Source organism: Typopeltis vanoorti, chromosome 8, assembly GCF_054136105.1.
Source record: "Typopeltis vanoorti isolate ZY-2024b chromosome 8, IOZ_Tvanoo_1.0, whole genome shotgun sequence".
Classification (NCBI taxonomy): Eukaryota; Metazoa; Arthropoda; class Arachnida; order Uropygi; family Thelyphonidae; genus Typopeltis; species Typopeltis vanoorti.
In genome coordinates this window covers 23,411,002-23,426,800 of record NC_143556.1, presented here as the reverse complement: position 1 = coordinate 23,426,800, position 15,799 = coordinate 23,411,002, and the positions used below count along the sequence as shown (strand labels likewise).

General features: G+C 34.6%; 1 protein-coding gene across 2 annotated transcripts in view; it reads right to left on the bottom strand.

The window, feature by feature from the left end:
* LOC150103850 (carnitine O-acetyltransferase-like) overlaps window positions 1–11,526 on the bottom strand; it is a 187,441-nt gene extending 175,915 nt beyond the window's left edge. Inside the window, exons 1-4 of one of the 2 annotated variants that reach the window (XM_090397153.1) lie at window positions 11,496–11,526; window positions 11,281–11,361; window positions 10,552–10,800; window positions 5,353–5,439 (exon numbers count right to left, since the gene is read on the bottom strand). In XM_090397153.1, coding sequence (XP_090253279.1) covers window positions 5,353–5,439; window positions 10,552–10,710 — 246 coding nt within the window. In that variant the 5' untranslated portion in view covers window positions 10,711–10,800; window positions 11,281–11,361; window positions 11,496–11,526. Of the gene's footprint in view, window positions 1–5,352; window positions 5,440–10,551; window positions 10,801–11,280 lie in introns of both variants that reach the window. The other variant, XM_090397152.1, reaches the window with a different exon arrangement.
* Window positions 11,527–15,799: the final 4,273 nt, after the last annotated feature.

Sequence of the window (15,799 nt, the reverse complement as noted above, 5' to 3'; positions counted from 1 at the left end):
TCCTCTACTGAGTGTTCCTGGTAAGATCTATGCAAGTATACTTGAGAAACGGTTGAGAAGAATTGTGGAAGAAAAACCTGGTGAAGAACAAGCTGGATTCAGACCAAATAGAGGCTGTCAGGATCAGATCTTCACTTTACAACAAATAGTCAAGAAAACATGGGAATATAACAAAGATCTGTATTTAAGTTTTATCGATTTGGAAAAGGCATATGATAAGGTGACAAGAGAGAAGCTATTCAATACACTACAGATATATGGTGTTAATGGGGCATTATATCAAACATACTTAGTCTTTATTTGAGTTGTAAGTCAGCAGTTAGAATTGAAGGAAGTATAGGAAGATGACTTAATGTGAAATCTGGGGTGAGACAAGGATGTACATTATCCCCTCTGTTATTCATTATCTATATGGATCACATTATGAAGGAAAGTGGTATTAAACATGATATCAAAATTGGAGATGTTAATGTCAGCTCTTTGCTTTATGTGGATCATGTTATACTTCTAAATAAATCCACTACAAGTCTGCAAGATTCTCTGATTAAATTGAATAACTGTTGTAATTGATAAGGTATGAAGGTCAGCAATAAAAAGACAAAGACAATAAGCAGAATCATTGAAATATGAAAATCATTGAAATATGAAAATAAGCAGAATCATTGAAAATGTCAACTGTGTTGTGAATGGAGAACCTGTGGAACAAGTAAAACATTTCAGCTATTTAGGCACGATTTTTACTGAAGATGCTAAATTAAACATAGAAATACACAACAGAATTAGCAAAGCTGGTATGGTGGGAAGTCAATTGAATAAATTCATATGGAATAAGAGAGAAATTAGTCGGAACACTAAATTAGGCTGTATACAAGACAGTGTTCAAACCAATTTTAATTTATGGATCTGAGAGCTGGATTCAGAAGTAAAACACTTGACCAAAGACTAGAGACCGCAGATATGAGAGTCCTGAGAAAGATCATAGGCATGAACAGATGGCATCAATGGCAATATCATATTAAAAACAAGGATATTAGGAAAGAACATGACATTGTCAGCATCCAGGAATGCGTTAGCAGATCGAATCTCAGGTGGCATGGTCACTTAAACAGAATGGGCGATGAAAGATTAGCAAAAGAAGTGTTCTCTGCCAGGTTGGCAACAAAACAACCCAGAGGAAGACCAAGATATAGGTGGATTGATATGGTACAAAGTGCCTTAGAGGATAGAAATATAAGATCTGATAATGTTGGAGTCTTGACAAGTAACAGACTGATTTGGAGGAAAATTGTAGATAGGAAGTTAGTAATGATGTAATTTTTTTCATGTAATACAATCATATCCTGTACATCCCTTGAGGGTACATGCAGGATTTTGATGATGATGACTAATTTCTCTCTTATTCCATATGAATTTATTCAATATTTCCTACAATACCAGCTTTTTGATTCTATTGCTATTTCCATATTTAATTTACCATCTTCCATCTACCATCTACCATCTAAATTTACCATCTAAAAACCGTGCCTAAGTAGCTGAAATGTCTTACTTGTTCCACAGATTCTGTGTTCACACCACAGTTGACATTTTCAACGATTCTGCCTATTTTCATTGTCTTTGTCTTTTTATTGTTGACCGTCATACCATATGTATTACAACAGTTATTCAATTTAGTCAAGGAATCTTGAAGACTTGCAGCGCATTTATTTAGAAGTATAACATCATCCGCATAAAGCAAAGGGCTGACATTAACATCTTCAATTTTGATATCATGTTTAATACTACTTTCTTTCATAATGTGATCCATATAGATAATGTACATCCTTGTCTAACATGAGATTTAACATTAAACCATCTTCCTGTACTTCCTTCAATTCTAACTGCCGACTTATAACTCCAATAAAATCTATGTATTGCTTGATATAATTCCCCACTGACACCACATAACTGTAGTGTATTGAATAGCTTCTCTCTTGGCACCTTGTCATATGCCTTTTACAGATCGACAAAACATAAATATAGATCTTTGTTATATTCCCATGCTTTCTCAAGTATTTGTTGTAAAGTGAAGATATGATCCTGACAGCCACTATTTCGCCTGAATCCAGCTTGTTCTTCACCAAGCTTTTCCTCCACAATTCTTCTGAACCGTTTCTCAAGTATACTTACATAAATCTTGCCAGGACAGTATGGAAATACCTCTGTAATTCTCACATTCAGTTTTATTTCCCTTTTTATATATGGCTACTATGAGAGCTCTACTCCAATCATCGAGAATTCATCCCTCTGTCCAGGCTTTCTGAACTGCGCAGTGCAGCCACTATAAGAATTTTATACCACCATACTTCAGCATTTCTGGTCGAATATCATCTACTCCTCCTGCTGCCTTTCTACATTTCAAGCCTTTGATGGCTTTTTCTACTTCAAGTGTGGATATGTATTCCTGACTGTATGCCTGTTGAGAGTTTTTTTACCACTGTGCTATCACTGCTTGTTTCATTTAGCAATTTTTCGAAGTAATTACTCTATACTTCAAGGATATCTTTTTCTCCCGTTTTCATATCACTTTTATCATTTCTAACTCCTTTTACAGCACTCTTTCCTCCAGAATATCTTACCACCTTCTTGATATTTATTTTCTATTTTCTTGTCAATGTCCTCCCATGACTTTTGTTTAGCTAGTTTTACACAGTGTTTAGATTTCTTACATTTGTGTCTGAATTCTCTAAGAGCACAAGCTGATTTATTTGCCAGGAACTTTTGATATGCTTTCTTCTTTTCCTTCACTGTCTCTTTAACTTCCTGTGTTCATGGAGTTCTGATTTTTCTATCCTTGCACACAACCTCACCACATGCCTCTCTGGCTGAATCAATATGGGTTTTCTTCAAGGCTTGCCACTGAATCTCCAAGGTTTGGTTCCTGTTCTCAAACTCTTTCATTTTTTCTTCAATAATGTTTGTGTATTTTTGTCTACAGTTCACATCTAAAGTTTTATTCGCTTTAAAACTTTCTTAAACGTTATTATTTTCAATACAAAATTCAATTTATCCTGCTCAAGACTAATAGTGATCACTTCCAATTTCAAATCCTCTGTACACTATGGTGTCCTGCACAAGGGAAAAAAATATCGCTATCAACAATAACATAGTCAATGAGACTTTTCTTATTCCTTGCCTCTTGTCTCCATGTGAATTTGTGCACACTTTTATGTTGGAATATGGTGTTAATAATAACCAGTCCATGTCCTGAGCAGAAATCCAACAGGTATTTGCCATTATTATTAGCTTTGCTCTTTTCTCCAAATTTTCCCAATATATTTTTGTATGTCCTACAAACATTACTTACTCTGCTATTTAGATCCCCAACAAGGACCAACTTTTCCTTTTTCATTGTGTCAGTTGCTTTCTCTAAAGCATCAAAAAATTCCTCCACTTCTACCTTAACAGAATCTTCTGTTGGACCATAGGCACAAATAAGTCTCAATGTCCAATTCCCCATTCTAATATTTGCCCACATCACTCTATTTGAGACTGCCCGCTATTCATGAAGATTAGATTTGTATTTTGTGTTGAATTCTATGGCTACTCCTTTTCCTTGATTGTCATTGCCTGAATATAACATTTTGTGTTTATTGCTCAGAAAGATCTCACCAGTTTTTGTCTTTTTTGTTTCAGTCACCCCTATTATGTCGATCTGGTGCTTATCTTATTCCTCAGCTAGCTCCATTTCTTTGCCATTCAGGCTTCTTATGTTGATAGTACCGATCTTTAACTCTGGTGATGTTGAGTGTGTTTTCAGATTTGTTCCAGCAGCTGACTTTTCGCTGTTTGCCCTGGTTCCCTGGCGAAAACAACAGGAACTTTGTTTAACCGGGCGATGCTGCTAAATTTTGTCATGTTGTACCATCATTTTGTATTTTGGTTTAAGCCAATAAGAATACAATTTGGTCAGCTAAATCCCAAATTGCCAGCCCATCCTTGTTCATTCAGTATCCAGGTAGATACCCAACAGAGTGCACCACAAGAAGGTGAATATTGGACATTAGGTCAGAAGCCCTGGTTGGTTCTCTTTATTCCTTTAAAGGCTATGTGGAGGTCTCCTCTCAGTTATATAGCTTTCTGTTTTCTAAAACAGTCTCCTTCATTCTGTCTTTCCTGAAGATCTTACAAAGTTTATGAAACATATCAACCGAATCCTTCTCAATTGAAAACTTCTTATCCATACATGGAAACTGATGTGCTATTATAGGGTTAATATTAAAAAATATCTAAAATAATGAAAAAAAAAATTTGGGTAGAGCACTGCTGAAGTCACAATTGTCATTTGCAGAGGTGAAAAATCTCCATGTGCATTTAACACATATAATGAATTTTTTTTATTAAGCTAATGAAACCATATAAGTAAGTAGAACCGATGGAACCTCTTAAAACCCTACCACTAGATTCTCTTCTCAAATGTGTGTGGCATTAATTTTGATAATGCTCATTTCCATCTCCAATCTACAAAAATAAACTCAAATGTTAGATTTTTCAATTAAACAAATAATAACTTTTCCAGTCATATTCCTTGTACACATGTCCCTGCTGATATGCCAGAGTTTCTAACTTAGAATATTTTTTTTATTTGGTATTCTTTGGCTAAAAATCTCTGTGCCCCATTCTATCATTAAATTTCCATATCTGTAATTTTAGATTTCCTTTCTTTTAAATGTTTTAGCCAGCCCACCTTTTCTAATAGTGAAGTCATCTTCCTTGAATATTTTAATGTTCACAATATTTTTTCTTTTACAACTGCATTAACTGATCAGGTTGAGATGCTGAGACATTTGCTATCACCAATCATCTTAAACAAATTGCTTACATGCCTACTAGAATACAACATAATCTTAAATACAATTCTATCTTATGAACTGGAAGAAAGATATATATGACTTCTCTCCCTCTCACTTTTGTTGATATTCTGATTTCCTGTCAGTTCTTTTCTTAGGCTGACTTTCAGATCTAGCTTATCCTGTTTATGTCTGGATAAGCTATATCTGAAAGAAGTAGCTTATTATTGATAGCTTCTTCAACCTCCAAAAAGCCTTGTTATTATTATTATTATTTTGATTCAAAATATTACTTCTTGCCTGCTTAACTCCTAACACTTTATAAATCCCATATCTGTCTAACCTTAGAAAACTACGTGAAATATTTCACCTAATCTCTAATTAGATGAAATTAGGTAGAACATCATATAAAAATAAAAAAGTATCAGATTCTTCCCACTTTGCAAAAAAATTCAATTTAAAACTAAATACTTTCTTCATCATTCATAAATACTTCATATAATTAAATATACATTAAACATCTTACCCAATTATCAGTTGTCTGTGCACGTTTCACCAATTTGCTATGAAGCTGTTCACCTAAGCCACCTGCAGATATAAATTCTTCAACTACCTATTAAAATACAAAATAACAGATTTGATAAAAAAATTTTTAAAAATTCTAAAAATAAGGACAGTTATATTCCTAATGAGATACCTGCAATATAAGTTCAATTACGATACTTACAACAAAGAAAGCACTCCATTATTATATTATGTTAGATTTAAAAATTCTAAAAATAAGGACAGTTATATTCCTAATGAGATACCTGCAATATAAGTTCAATTACGATACTTACAACAAAGAAAGCACTCCATTATTATATTATGTTAGATTTACAAAATGAGTAACACACATAAAAGCTGATTTGTCTACCTGTCCTCGACTGCCTAGCTCAGTGGTGGCGAACCTTTTTATGTGTGCGTGCCAAAAGTTTACAAAACAAGTTGCTGATGTGACAGGCAGTTTTTAATAGGGGAAAAATTAATAGAAAATTAATCAGTTTATTTATAAATTTATTATATATATATATATATATATATATATATATATATATATATATATATATATATATATATATATATATATATAATATTTTATAAATATTTGTAAATAACTATTTATAACATTATTCAGTGTAAAACTGATTATTGTATTATTAAATTGATTTTAAGGATGTTGATTTAAAAAAAAAAAAAAACAGTAGTGAGAAAAATATTTATGCATAGTAAATCGCCATAGAAGTCAGCTGAGCAGGGGAAGTAATGCTTACCGTATTTACTCAAATATAACTTGCCCTCGCGTATAACTCGCACCCCGGATTTTACTTTATGAAAAAATACATTAAAAAGCTTTGCATATACCTCACACATGAAAAATGTTTAAACATGTTCACATCCAGGTGATAGTAGGATAGTAACTCGTTCCCTGTGGTAACAACACGCCCTCCAACAGCCATTATACTGCAGATGCAAGAAAACAAGTAGTTTTATTGTATTCCTGAATAAGGTACAGAGGCTTTTGCAGTCTGTGTAATATATTTCTCAACAAATAGTGCAATTAGAGATAGCAGGAATAAAAACGGTTTCTGTGAGAGTGGACATGAATCACATGTCCCCTCTCACAGAAACTACGCTGTATAGACTCAAGCAAAACCATATGTTGCACCGAAACACAGTATCTAACTAAAAACTATTGTCCAATTTTTCAATTACATGAAATAAGTGTTTGTTTTATTGCATTTGAAATTCTCGATGACATTATGACAGATCACAAAGGCTAACTTGAAATAAAATTCTACCACGAATTGAAACATGACATATAATGCGTGTGCGAGTTTGTCTGCCAGCTCAAACAAGCAGCAATAAAATTCAACTAAGGGTTGAAACTTTGTGTGAGTTGAGCTCGCCGGTAATGAAAAGTTCCATCGAAACGATAAACGACACCCCGTCGTGAATGTGTTAAAACTAAGAAATATGTAGTGAATGTTGTTATGAGAGTTACAGATGTTATGGAATTCGGTTAAAGAGAACTATCATTTCAACTCAACAATAGTCGGCTTGCCTTTGTCTTTAGGTCGCATGATCTTTTGTTAATACCGTACCAATCATATGCACGATTCATAGCTGCTCTCTCTCTCTCGTGTAAAACAAAATTTAACTTGTACACATTGTAATAATTAAAAAAAAAGTTGAATCATTTATAAGCATATAAATGGATATCACCTGTAAATCACTGACGTGCCAGCAAAATTCTCGGATGTGCCACCGCTGGCATGTGTGCCATAGGTTCGCCATCTATGACCTAGCTAGTTATTCAAGGACTCTTGTGGATTGATTAATTGAGACCCCAATTAGGATATACAAAAAAATAGCACTGAATGCATCATCAAATTTCTGATATATACCCTGAAGGGATGTACAGGATATCATGGTACTACATGAAAAATTTACATCATTACTAACTTCCTATATGCCAGCCTGGCTGGCTGAGTGGTTAGCATATCCGGTCAACAGCCAAAAGGCTGTAGGTTCAAATCCTGCTGAGGGCATGGATGGTTGTGATTGTCTGTGGAAATACTTGTGGGGGTGGTCAGAGATAGATGGCATTGGTGTAGTTGCAGTCAGTTGGTGGATTGTGAGTGATGGAGACGAGTTGTAGAGTAGATGCCCTCCCTTGATGAGTCACTGAACTCCCTGGAGGTGACAAATAATAATAATCTACAATTTTCCTCCAAATCAGTCTGTTACATGTGAAGACTCCAACATTATCAGATCTTATATTTCTATCTTCTAAGGCACTTTTACCATCTAAATCCACGTATAACTTGGTCTTTCTCTGAGTTTTTTTTTTTTATTGCAACCTGGCAGAGAACACTTGTCTTGCTAATCTTTCCTCGCCCATTCTGTTTAAGTGACTATACCACCTGAGATTAGCTCCGCTAATGCATTCCTGGATGCTGACAATGTCAAGTTCTTTCCTAATATTCTCATTTGTAATATAATATTGCCATTGATGCCATTTGTTCATGTTCCTAATCTTTCTCAGGACTCTCATATCTGAGGTCTCTAGTCTTTGGTCAGGTGTTTTACTTCTGACCCAGCTCTCATAAGTTAAAATTTGTTTGAATACTGTCTTGTAAACATATAGCTAATTTAGTGTTCCAACTAATTTCTCTCTTATTCCATATGAATTTATTCAATTGACTTCCTGCCATACCAGCTTTGTTGATTCTGTTGTTTATTTCTATATTTAATTTACCATCTTCAGTAAAAATCGTGCCTAAGTAGCTGAAATGTTTTACTTGTTCAATAGGTTCTCCATTCACAATGCAGTTGATATTTTCAATGTTTCTGCCTGTTTTCATTGTCTTTGTCTTTTTAACGCTGACCTTCATACCACATCTATTACAACGGTTATTCAATTTAGTCACGGAATCTTGCAGAATGGTAACGGATTTATTTAGAAGTATAACATCATCTGCATAAAGCAAAGAGCTGATATTAACATTTCCTATTTTGATCAGGCTTAATACCACTTTCCTTCATAATGTGATCCATATAGATAATGAATAGCAGACAAAATAATGTACATCCTTGTCTGACACCAGATTTAAGATTAAACCACCTTCCTGTACTTCTTTCAATTCTAACTGACTTACAATTCAAATAAAGATTAAGTATTGCTTGATATAATGTGCCATTGACACCATATAACTGTAGCATTTTGAATAGCTTTTCCAGATCTACAAAACTTAAGTACAGATCTTTGTTATATTCCCATGATTTCTCAACTATCTGTGGTAAAGTGAAAATCTGATCCTGACATCCTCTATTTGGCCTGAATCCAGCTTGTTCTTCACCAAGTTTCTCTTCCACAATCCTTCTCAACCATTTCTCAAGTATACTTGCATATATCTTACCAGCAACACTCAGTAATGAAATACCCCTGTAATTCTCACATTCAGTTTTATTTCCCTTTTTTATATATGGGTACTATGAGAGCTCTACTCCAATCATCTGGAATTCATCCCTCTGTCCAGGCCTTCTAAACTATGTAGTGCAGCCACTGTAAGACTTTTATACCTCCATACTTGAGCATTTCTGGTTGAATATCATCTACTCCTGCTGCTTTTCTACATTTCAAGCCTTGGATGGTTTTTTCTACTTCAAGTATGGTTATGTATTCCTGACTGTATGCCTGTTGAGTGTTTTTTACCAATGTGCTATTACTGCTTGTTTCATTTAGCAATTTTTCGAAGTAATTACTCCATACTTCAAGGATATCTTTTTCTCCAGTTTTCATGTCACCTTTATCATCTCTAATTCCTTTTACAGCACTCCTTCCTACATTTTTGGGCTTCTTCAACAACCTCCAGAATATCTTGCCACCTTCTTGATATTTATTTTCTATGTTCTTACCAAAGTCCTCCCATGACTTTTGTTTGGCCAGTTTTACACAGCTTTCTTACATTTGTCTCTGTATTATCTAAGAGCACAAGCTGACTTATTCACTAGGAACTTTTGATATGCTTTCTTCACTGCCTCTTTAACTTCCTGTGTCCACCATGGAGTTCTGATTTTTCTATCCTTGCAGACAACCTCGCCACATGCCTCTCTGGTTAAATTAATCAGTGTTTTCTTCAGGGCTTGCCACTGAATCTTCAAGGTTTGCTTCATGTTCTCAAACTCTTTCATTTATTCTTGAATAATATTTGTGTACTTTAGTCTACAGTTCACAACTGAGAGCTGCTCAACTTTTATACGCTTTAAAACTTTCTTACATGTTCTTCTTTTCAATATGAAATTCACTGAATGCATGTTTTGCACTGAATGCAAAACATGAAAATTAATTTACAAATTATCCCTATGTGAAAAGTCACAAAACTTCTCATAAAGGGATCATGTGTTGCAAGTCAACCTCAAAAATCATATAGCCCTTTCCATGTATAAAAACATATCCTGCAGCAATAAATATCTTCATGCTAGTACTACAATCACCATGCAACACAGAAATTTGTTTAGTGGTAGAACTTGACTAATAGAGGAAGTACTATTTGTTTTTCAGATAGTTCATTCAAAAAAAAAAAAAAAAAAGTTGAAGGAACTAATTTATTTATTTATTAGTAACGGTATCTAATTACACTACTGATGAATTTGCCTATACCCTATAACTTATCTATGCATGCCAATGCACTACATCATGGTTTAGTGTGATATCCTCATGTTGTACATGGAGCACATGTTTTCAATAGTGGTGTTCTTATAACTAATGATGCAAATGAAGGGTTAAGAAAACTAGCAAATTATTAATTTCTATCATGGCTTAAATTAATTTGCACAACTTATTTAATATAAAATTAATTTTGCCAAACTATACATGTTTCACATCATCAAGAGATGACAACTCTCTCTTCTCTCTTTCATATATATATATATATATATATATTATAATGTAATAGTTTTTCCAAATGAAAGTTCTCCTTTAAGACTGTCAAATCAAATCCTATTCTGGTGTCTTCTTCTCTGGGGAAATGGTAGAAAGTAGTACTATTTATTACAGTTGATAATTTTTCATTCAAATATATGTTAACATGCTTAGAACTTTAATAATTAACCAGGTTTTTATTAAAGTTGACATAAATCTACTTGTAGTGAATTACTTCAAAAATAGTTTAGAACTAACCTTCTTGGAGTGATTAAATTCTTCCTCGGTTACCAGTGGTTTCAATGATTCCAGATATTTTTTTAATGAAGAATGCAATGGGGGTAGAGGTAATCTTGGAAGAGAATCTTGATATGCAAGCATCTGGCCATTTAGTCTTGTGTCAAAGAGAGAGGACATGTTTGAACCTTATATCAAAAAGAGAAGGCAGATTCAAGACTGTAAACTGGCAATTCTTTATGTACACATCAGATGGCAAACCTGAAGGAACTGAAAAGATGAACTCTTAAAATATTTTAAAATGTAAATGAATAATATTATAATTAATATTACTTCAATTTCTGATATGAAAAGATGAAGATTGCAAATAAAGATAAAATTATGTATGTAGTATAGAAAAAGGAATGCTAACAAAATAAAATAATTAGCTAAAGTTGTATAAACACTTTTAATGATTAAAACAATTGATAAACTGTTAAAAATGTCTGTCCAATAACACAAAAGCTTTGCAATCAACGAATAAAAAAAAAATAATAATCAGTTATACACACTATTATTAGTACACAAATACTGTACTACAACTGAAAAAAAGATATAGCATTTCACTGATCATAATTAAGATTCTTTTCAAAATCGAGAGTTATGATTCTTAAGTTAATATTAAAATATTCATATTCATACAAATGATTTTTTTTTTCTTTTGAAAAAAAATAAGCTGTTTTGTTTCCTTAAAAATGAAAACCTCTATACCTGCAATGATCGGAGATGCTTACTACAGAGCATGAACCGCGGAGATTAACTTGATTGATGCAGCGTGAACGGGAGAATCAACTGCAATGGGTATCATCATGAATAAAATGCTGATAAAAGTACCATTTTAAAAATTAAATAAGGTAATAGGTTAATTATATTAACATAAGTCTAATAATTCACAAAACCATAAAGTCAAATGTCATGCATCAAACCTTGTCTGTATTTATTTAATTTTCATCACCGCAACCACTGCAGTCAAAGTGGCTCTGTATACAGTCTGACGTTTCTTTTTTCTTTCTGACACACCCATTCCTATAAGCGAATCATGAATGTAACGATTACACTGTATATAAATACATCTACATCGCGAAGTATGCACAAGAAGTGGTTACCGCAATACTCGTGTAAGCATGCCGTTTTCATACAGAAGAGGAAGCGCTTTATCCGGCTACAATGCGCAAGAAACGAAAGAGGCAAAAATTCAAACCTTTTGTTAATAATGATATATGGAATGCATATGCGGATTAATTGATCTTCCCTTTTGTTATAAGCATTATGACCAATGTTAGTGTTCTATCCTTTACTTCTTAAATAATAAACCGTCTTTGGACTTGGTTTAGCTACTCTGAAAATACAATTAAGTTGTCAATTTTTTTTAAAAAAATTGAAAATATTTTAAAAAATTACAGACGCTAAACGAATAACATTAAAATCAAATTTTTTTCATCTGTCCAATTATGATGCAAGAATATTTAAGAAATAAATAATTTTATATATGTATATGTATGTATGTGTGTGTGTTTTCTTCTAAAAGAGATTCGAGCACCAGGTTACTCGAAACTAGTACGGTAACTGAAGGGAGAGGGACAAAAAAAAAAAAAAAAAAAAAAAACCGGGGAGAGAGAGAACATGAATTTAGCGGAAACAGGTAACCTAGTTGAACACGAATTTCAGCAAAGGAATACCAACAATAAGAGCGTACTAAGAGATTTCAGTGGTGTGATTTAAAACAATGTTTAAACATTTTTAAATTTTAGAAAATTTAAAACATTGGAATTATTTCACGTGGAAAATTTTCGGAATAGTATCATGGCTCTTATATGCAATGAAAAGTTACAACAAAAAATAAATAGTGGAATAAAATGTTTCACTTTTAGACCACTTTTCAAAGTCTTCCATCCAGCTGAGGATATTTCTGTCTGATATGATTAGAAACAATATGAAAATCCAAGTTGTTGAATGGAAAATACACTGCTTAGAAAGAAGTCAACGGATACCCTCATGGGCAAGGTGCTTCGTACCATGTAACGATTGCCGATAGAATGTGGAGGAATATGATGCTCCCAAGTCAGTGCAACTGGGCGTGCTAGGAGAACGGCAGTGTGTAGCATACAGATAAGTTTTGTATTTATTGCCTTCGCTACTCTATTTTTTTAATTGTTTGTTTGTTTTATTTATTTTATTTTTGATAGCATTAACATTGCTGGTACTAATAACGTCTTGCTATTGGTACGGGATCTATTTCTCCTTGCTAGTCATCTTTAGAGACCACAGGATACCTATTAGTTTATTTTTTGCTTCAGAGTCTATAGATTAGCCCCGATCTCTTTCATTCCCAGAGAAACATTCGGTTGGAAATAAAATAGGAGTGCGAGCCAAGGAAGGCGGCATAAATCAGGGAAACTAGAGATTTTAGGGAGGGTGGAGATGCAGTTAAGTGGACATGCAGACATCAGTGAGGCATTCGTGAGACATGGCTAACAGAAGATGATATAGTTAGTCGGATAGAATGTGAGGGGTATAGTGTATTCGGGAAAGACAGAGAGAAGAGAATGGGAGGAGGAGTGTTATTGATGATAGCTGATGAACTGCAGCCAAAGAGAATAGAAGTTCAATTTCAGGACAGTGAAAATAGCACATTTGAGGCTATCTGGTGTGAGATTGAGGTCAGAAGAACAAAATTTACAGTTGGGTGCTGCTATAAACCAGGCGATGGAATAGATAATGGAGACAATATGCATAGGCAAATAGACTCAATGAGTGGAGGACAGGTAATTATTATGGGGGATTTCACTATGGTAACATTGATTAGAAGGAGGAGAGGACAAATGGGAGAAAGGAAATGAATTGCAGTTACTAAGGATAACTACCTGAGACAGCATGTAGTGGAATATACTAGGCGTTCAAAAGTGCTTGATCTAGTAATTCCATCTGAGAAATTGACTGTTATGAAGATGACCATATCGCCGCCAATTGGTGAGAGTCATCATAATGTCTTGACCTGGGAAGTAGCTAAATGTGTGGAATTTTCAATTACGACAGTGTACGTGTGGAATTACCACGCTGGTAGGTATGATGAGCTTAGGAGATTGCTTGGATCAGTGCCTTGGCATGTTAAACTGCAAGGGCTGGATGTTGATAGTGCATGGGAAGTGGTTAAGGAGCATTTGAGGGAGGTAATGGCTGACTGCATATCTATAGTCTGGAGAGTAAATCAAGTGGGAGTTAAATGGATGAACAACACCATTAAGCTTGAGCTGCAAATAAAGAAACAATTGTGGATGAAATTTAAGGAGAAAGGCGACTTGCAGGCATACGAACAGTACAAAGCACACGCCAGAAGGGTAACTAGTATGGTAAGAAAAGCTAAAGCAGATTATGAAAGTAAATTAACAATGCAAGCTAAACTGAATTCCAAACAATTCTTTAGATATGCTGCAAGTATAATAAAATATTTTTTTGGCAAAATGATTCTAAGGAATGCCGATGGCAGGGAGTTAACTGAATCATATGAAATAGTATAATTACTAAGCGAACACTTTGCAAGAGTATATCATCCAGCCTGTGATATTACAGGAATGAGAGAATGAATGGCTGATACAGGAATTGAAGTGAATGAAATGGAGGTGAATAGGATATTACAGAACCTTAATGTAAATAAATCTGTGGGATTGGATGGTATACCAGCTCGAGTCTTACGTGAAATGGCAAAGAAATTATCAGTTCCCTTGACCATATTGTTTAATTTAAGTCTCAGCTCTGGGTTATTCTGAAGGGGTGAAAAGAGGGGGAAATAATTCCATTGTATAAAAGAGGTTCCAAGAGTGCTGGTGCAAATTACCGACTGATCAGCATATCAGGAATCGTTGTCAAGGTTTTGGAGATATTAGTCAAGAGCAAAATACAGGAATGGATAGATGAAAATGGGATACTGTATGGAGAACAGCATAATTTTTTGCAGGGTAGATCATGCCTCAGTAACTTGCTCGCGTTTTATAATACAGAGACAACTGAACTGGATAAGGGTAATGGATTTACAGTGATACTGCTGGATTTTGCTAAGGCCATTGACAAGATACCACATGGAATTCTAATCAGTAAACTGCAGCAAATAGGGATAGATATAGGGTTGGTGAGATGGATAGGAGGGTGGGTGATGAAGAGATATGAGAGAGTAGTTTATTCAGGAGTGGAATCCAAAAGAAGGCCTGTTACTAGTGGTGTGCCACAGGGTTCTGTTCTTGAACCACTGCTATTTCATTTGTTCATTAATGATATGGGAAAGGATCTGAGAGGAACTGTTCATTTATTTGCTGGTGATGCAAAGTTGGGTAGAGCAATAGTAAATGCACATGATGTCAAAATTTTGCAGAATGATTTGGATAGATTTGCAGTCTGGGCTAATGAGAATGGATACAGTTTAATGTAGCAAAGTGTAAGGTTATGCATTTTGGGGTGAAAAAAATTAGCAGCAGTATATCACATTGGTGGAACTGTACTCCAGGAGGTTGTGAAGCCAGAGATTTGGGTGTGTTGGTGAATAGGGAGTTGATGTTGGGGAGGGGGGTGGAGTGGCACATAGCACAAGTGGCTAAATCAGATCACTTGGTTACTGAAGAAAACTTTGACGAACAGAGATAAGCAAGTTATTGTTCCTCTGTATCGAGCCTTGATAAGACCCATCTTGACTACCTTGCCCAGATCTGGGCACCTGGGTTTCATCTTGATGTGGTGGAGGTAGAGGGAATCCAGAAGCGAGTGACCAAGATGATAGCTGGGCTATGGAATAAACCTTACGAAGAAGTCTGTGGGCTATAGAAATTGGTTGATATGCGGAAAAGGGGTAATATGCATGAGACAATCAAATTACTGAAGGGTTTTTACAAGATTAATTCAGAGGAAATTTTTCAGAACAGGTCTGGTGATGGAAAAACTAGAGGCCATCCATATAAACTGAGCAAGACTGTAGTTAGAAAGGGTATTAAAACTAGGTTTTTTACTTGGAGAGTGTGAGTGGAATAAGCTGCTAGAGCTTGTTGTGGGTGCCATGACTAAATAAGTTCAGAGCAAAGTATGATAGATACTGTGCGAATGCCGAATAGTTGTTCTTGGTATGATGTTTAGGGCCTCCCTCGATGAGTCAAGGACTCCTTGGAGTTGCCCGTAATAATAATAATTCTCTTAGATGGCGATAGAATAAATAAAATCATGGTTTTACCTCGTATGATAATGGAAG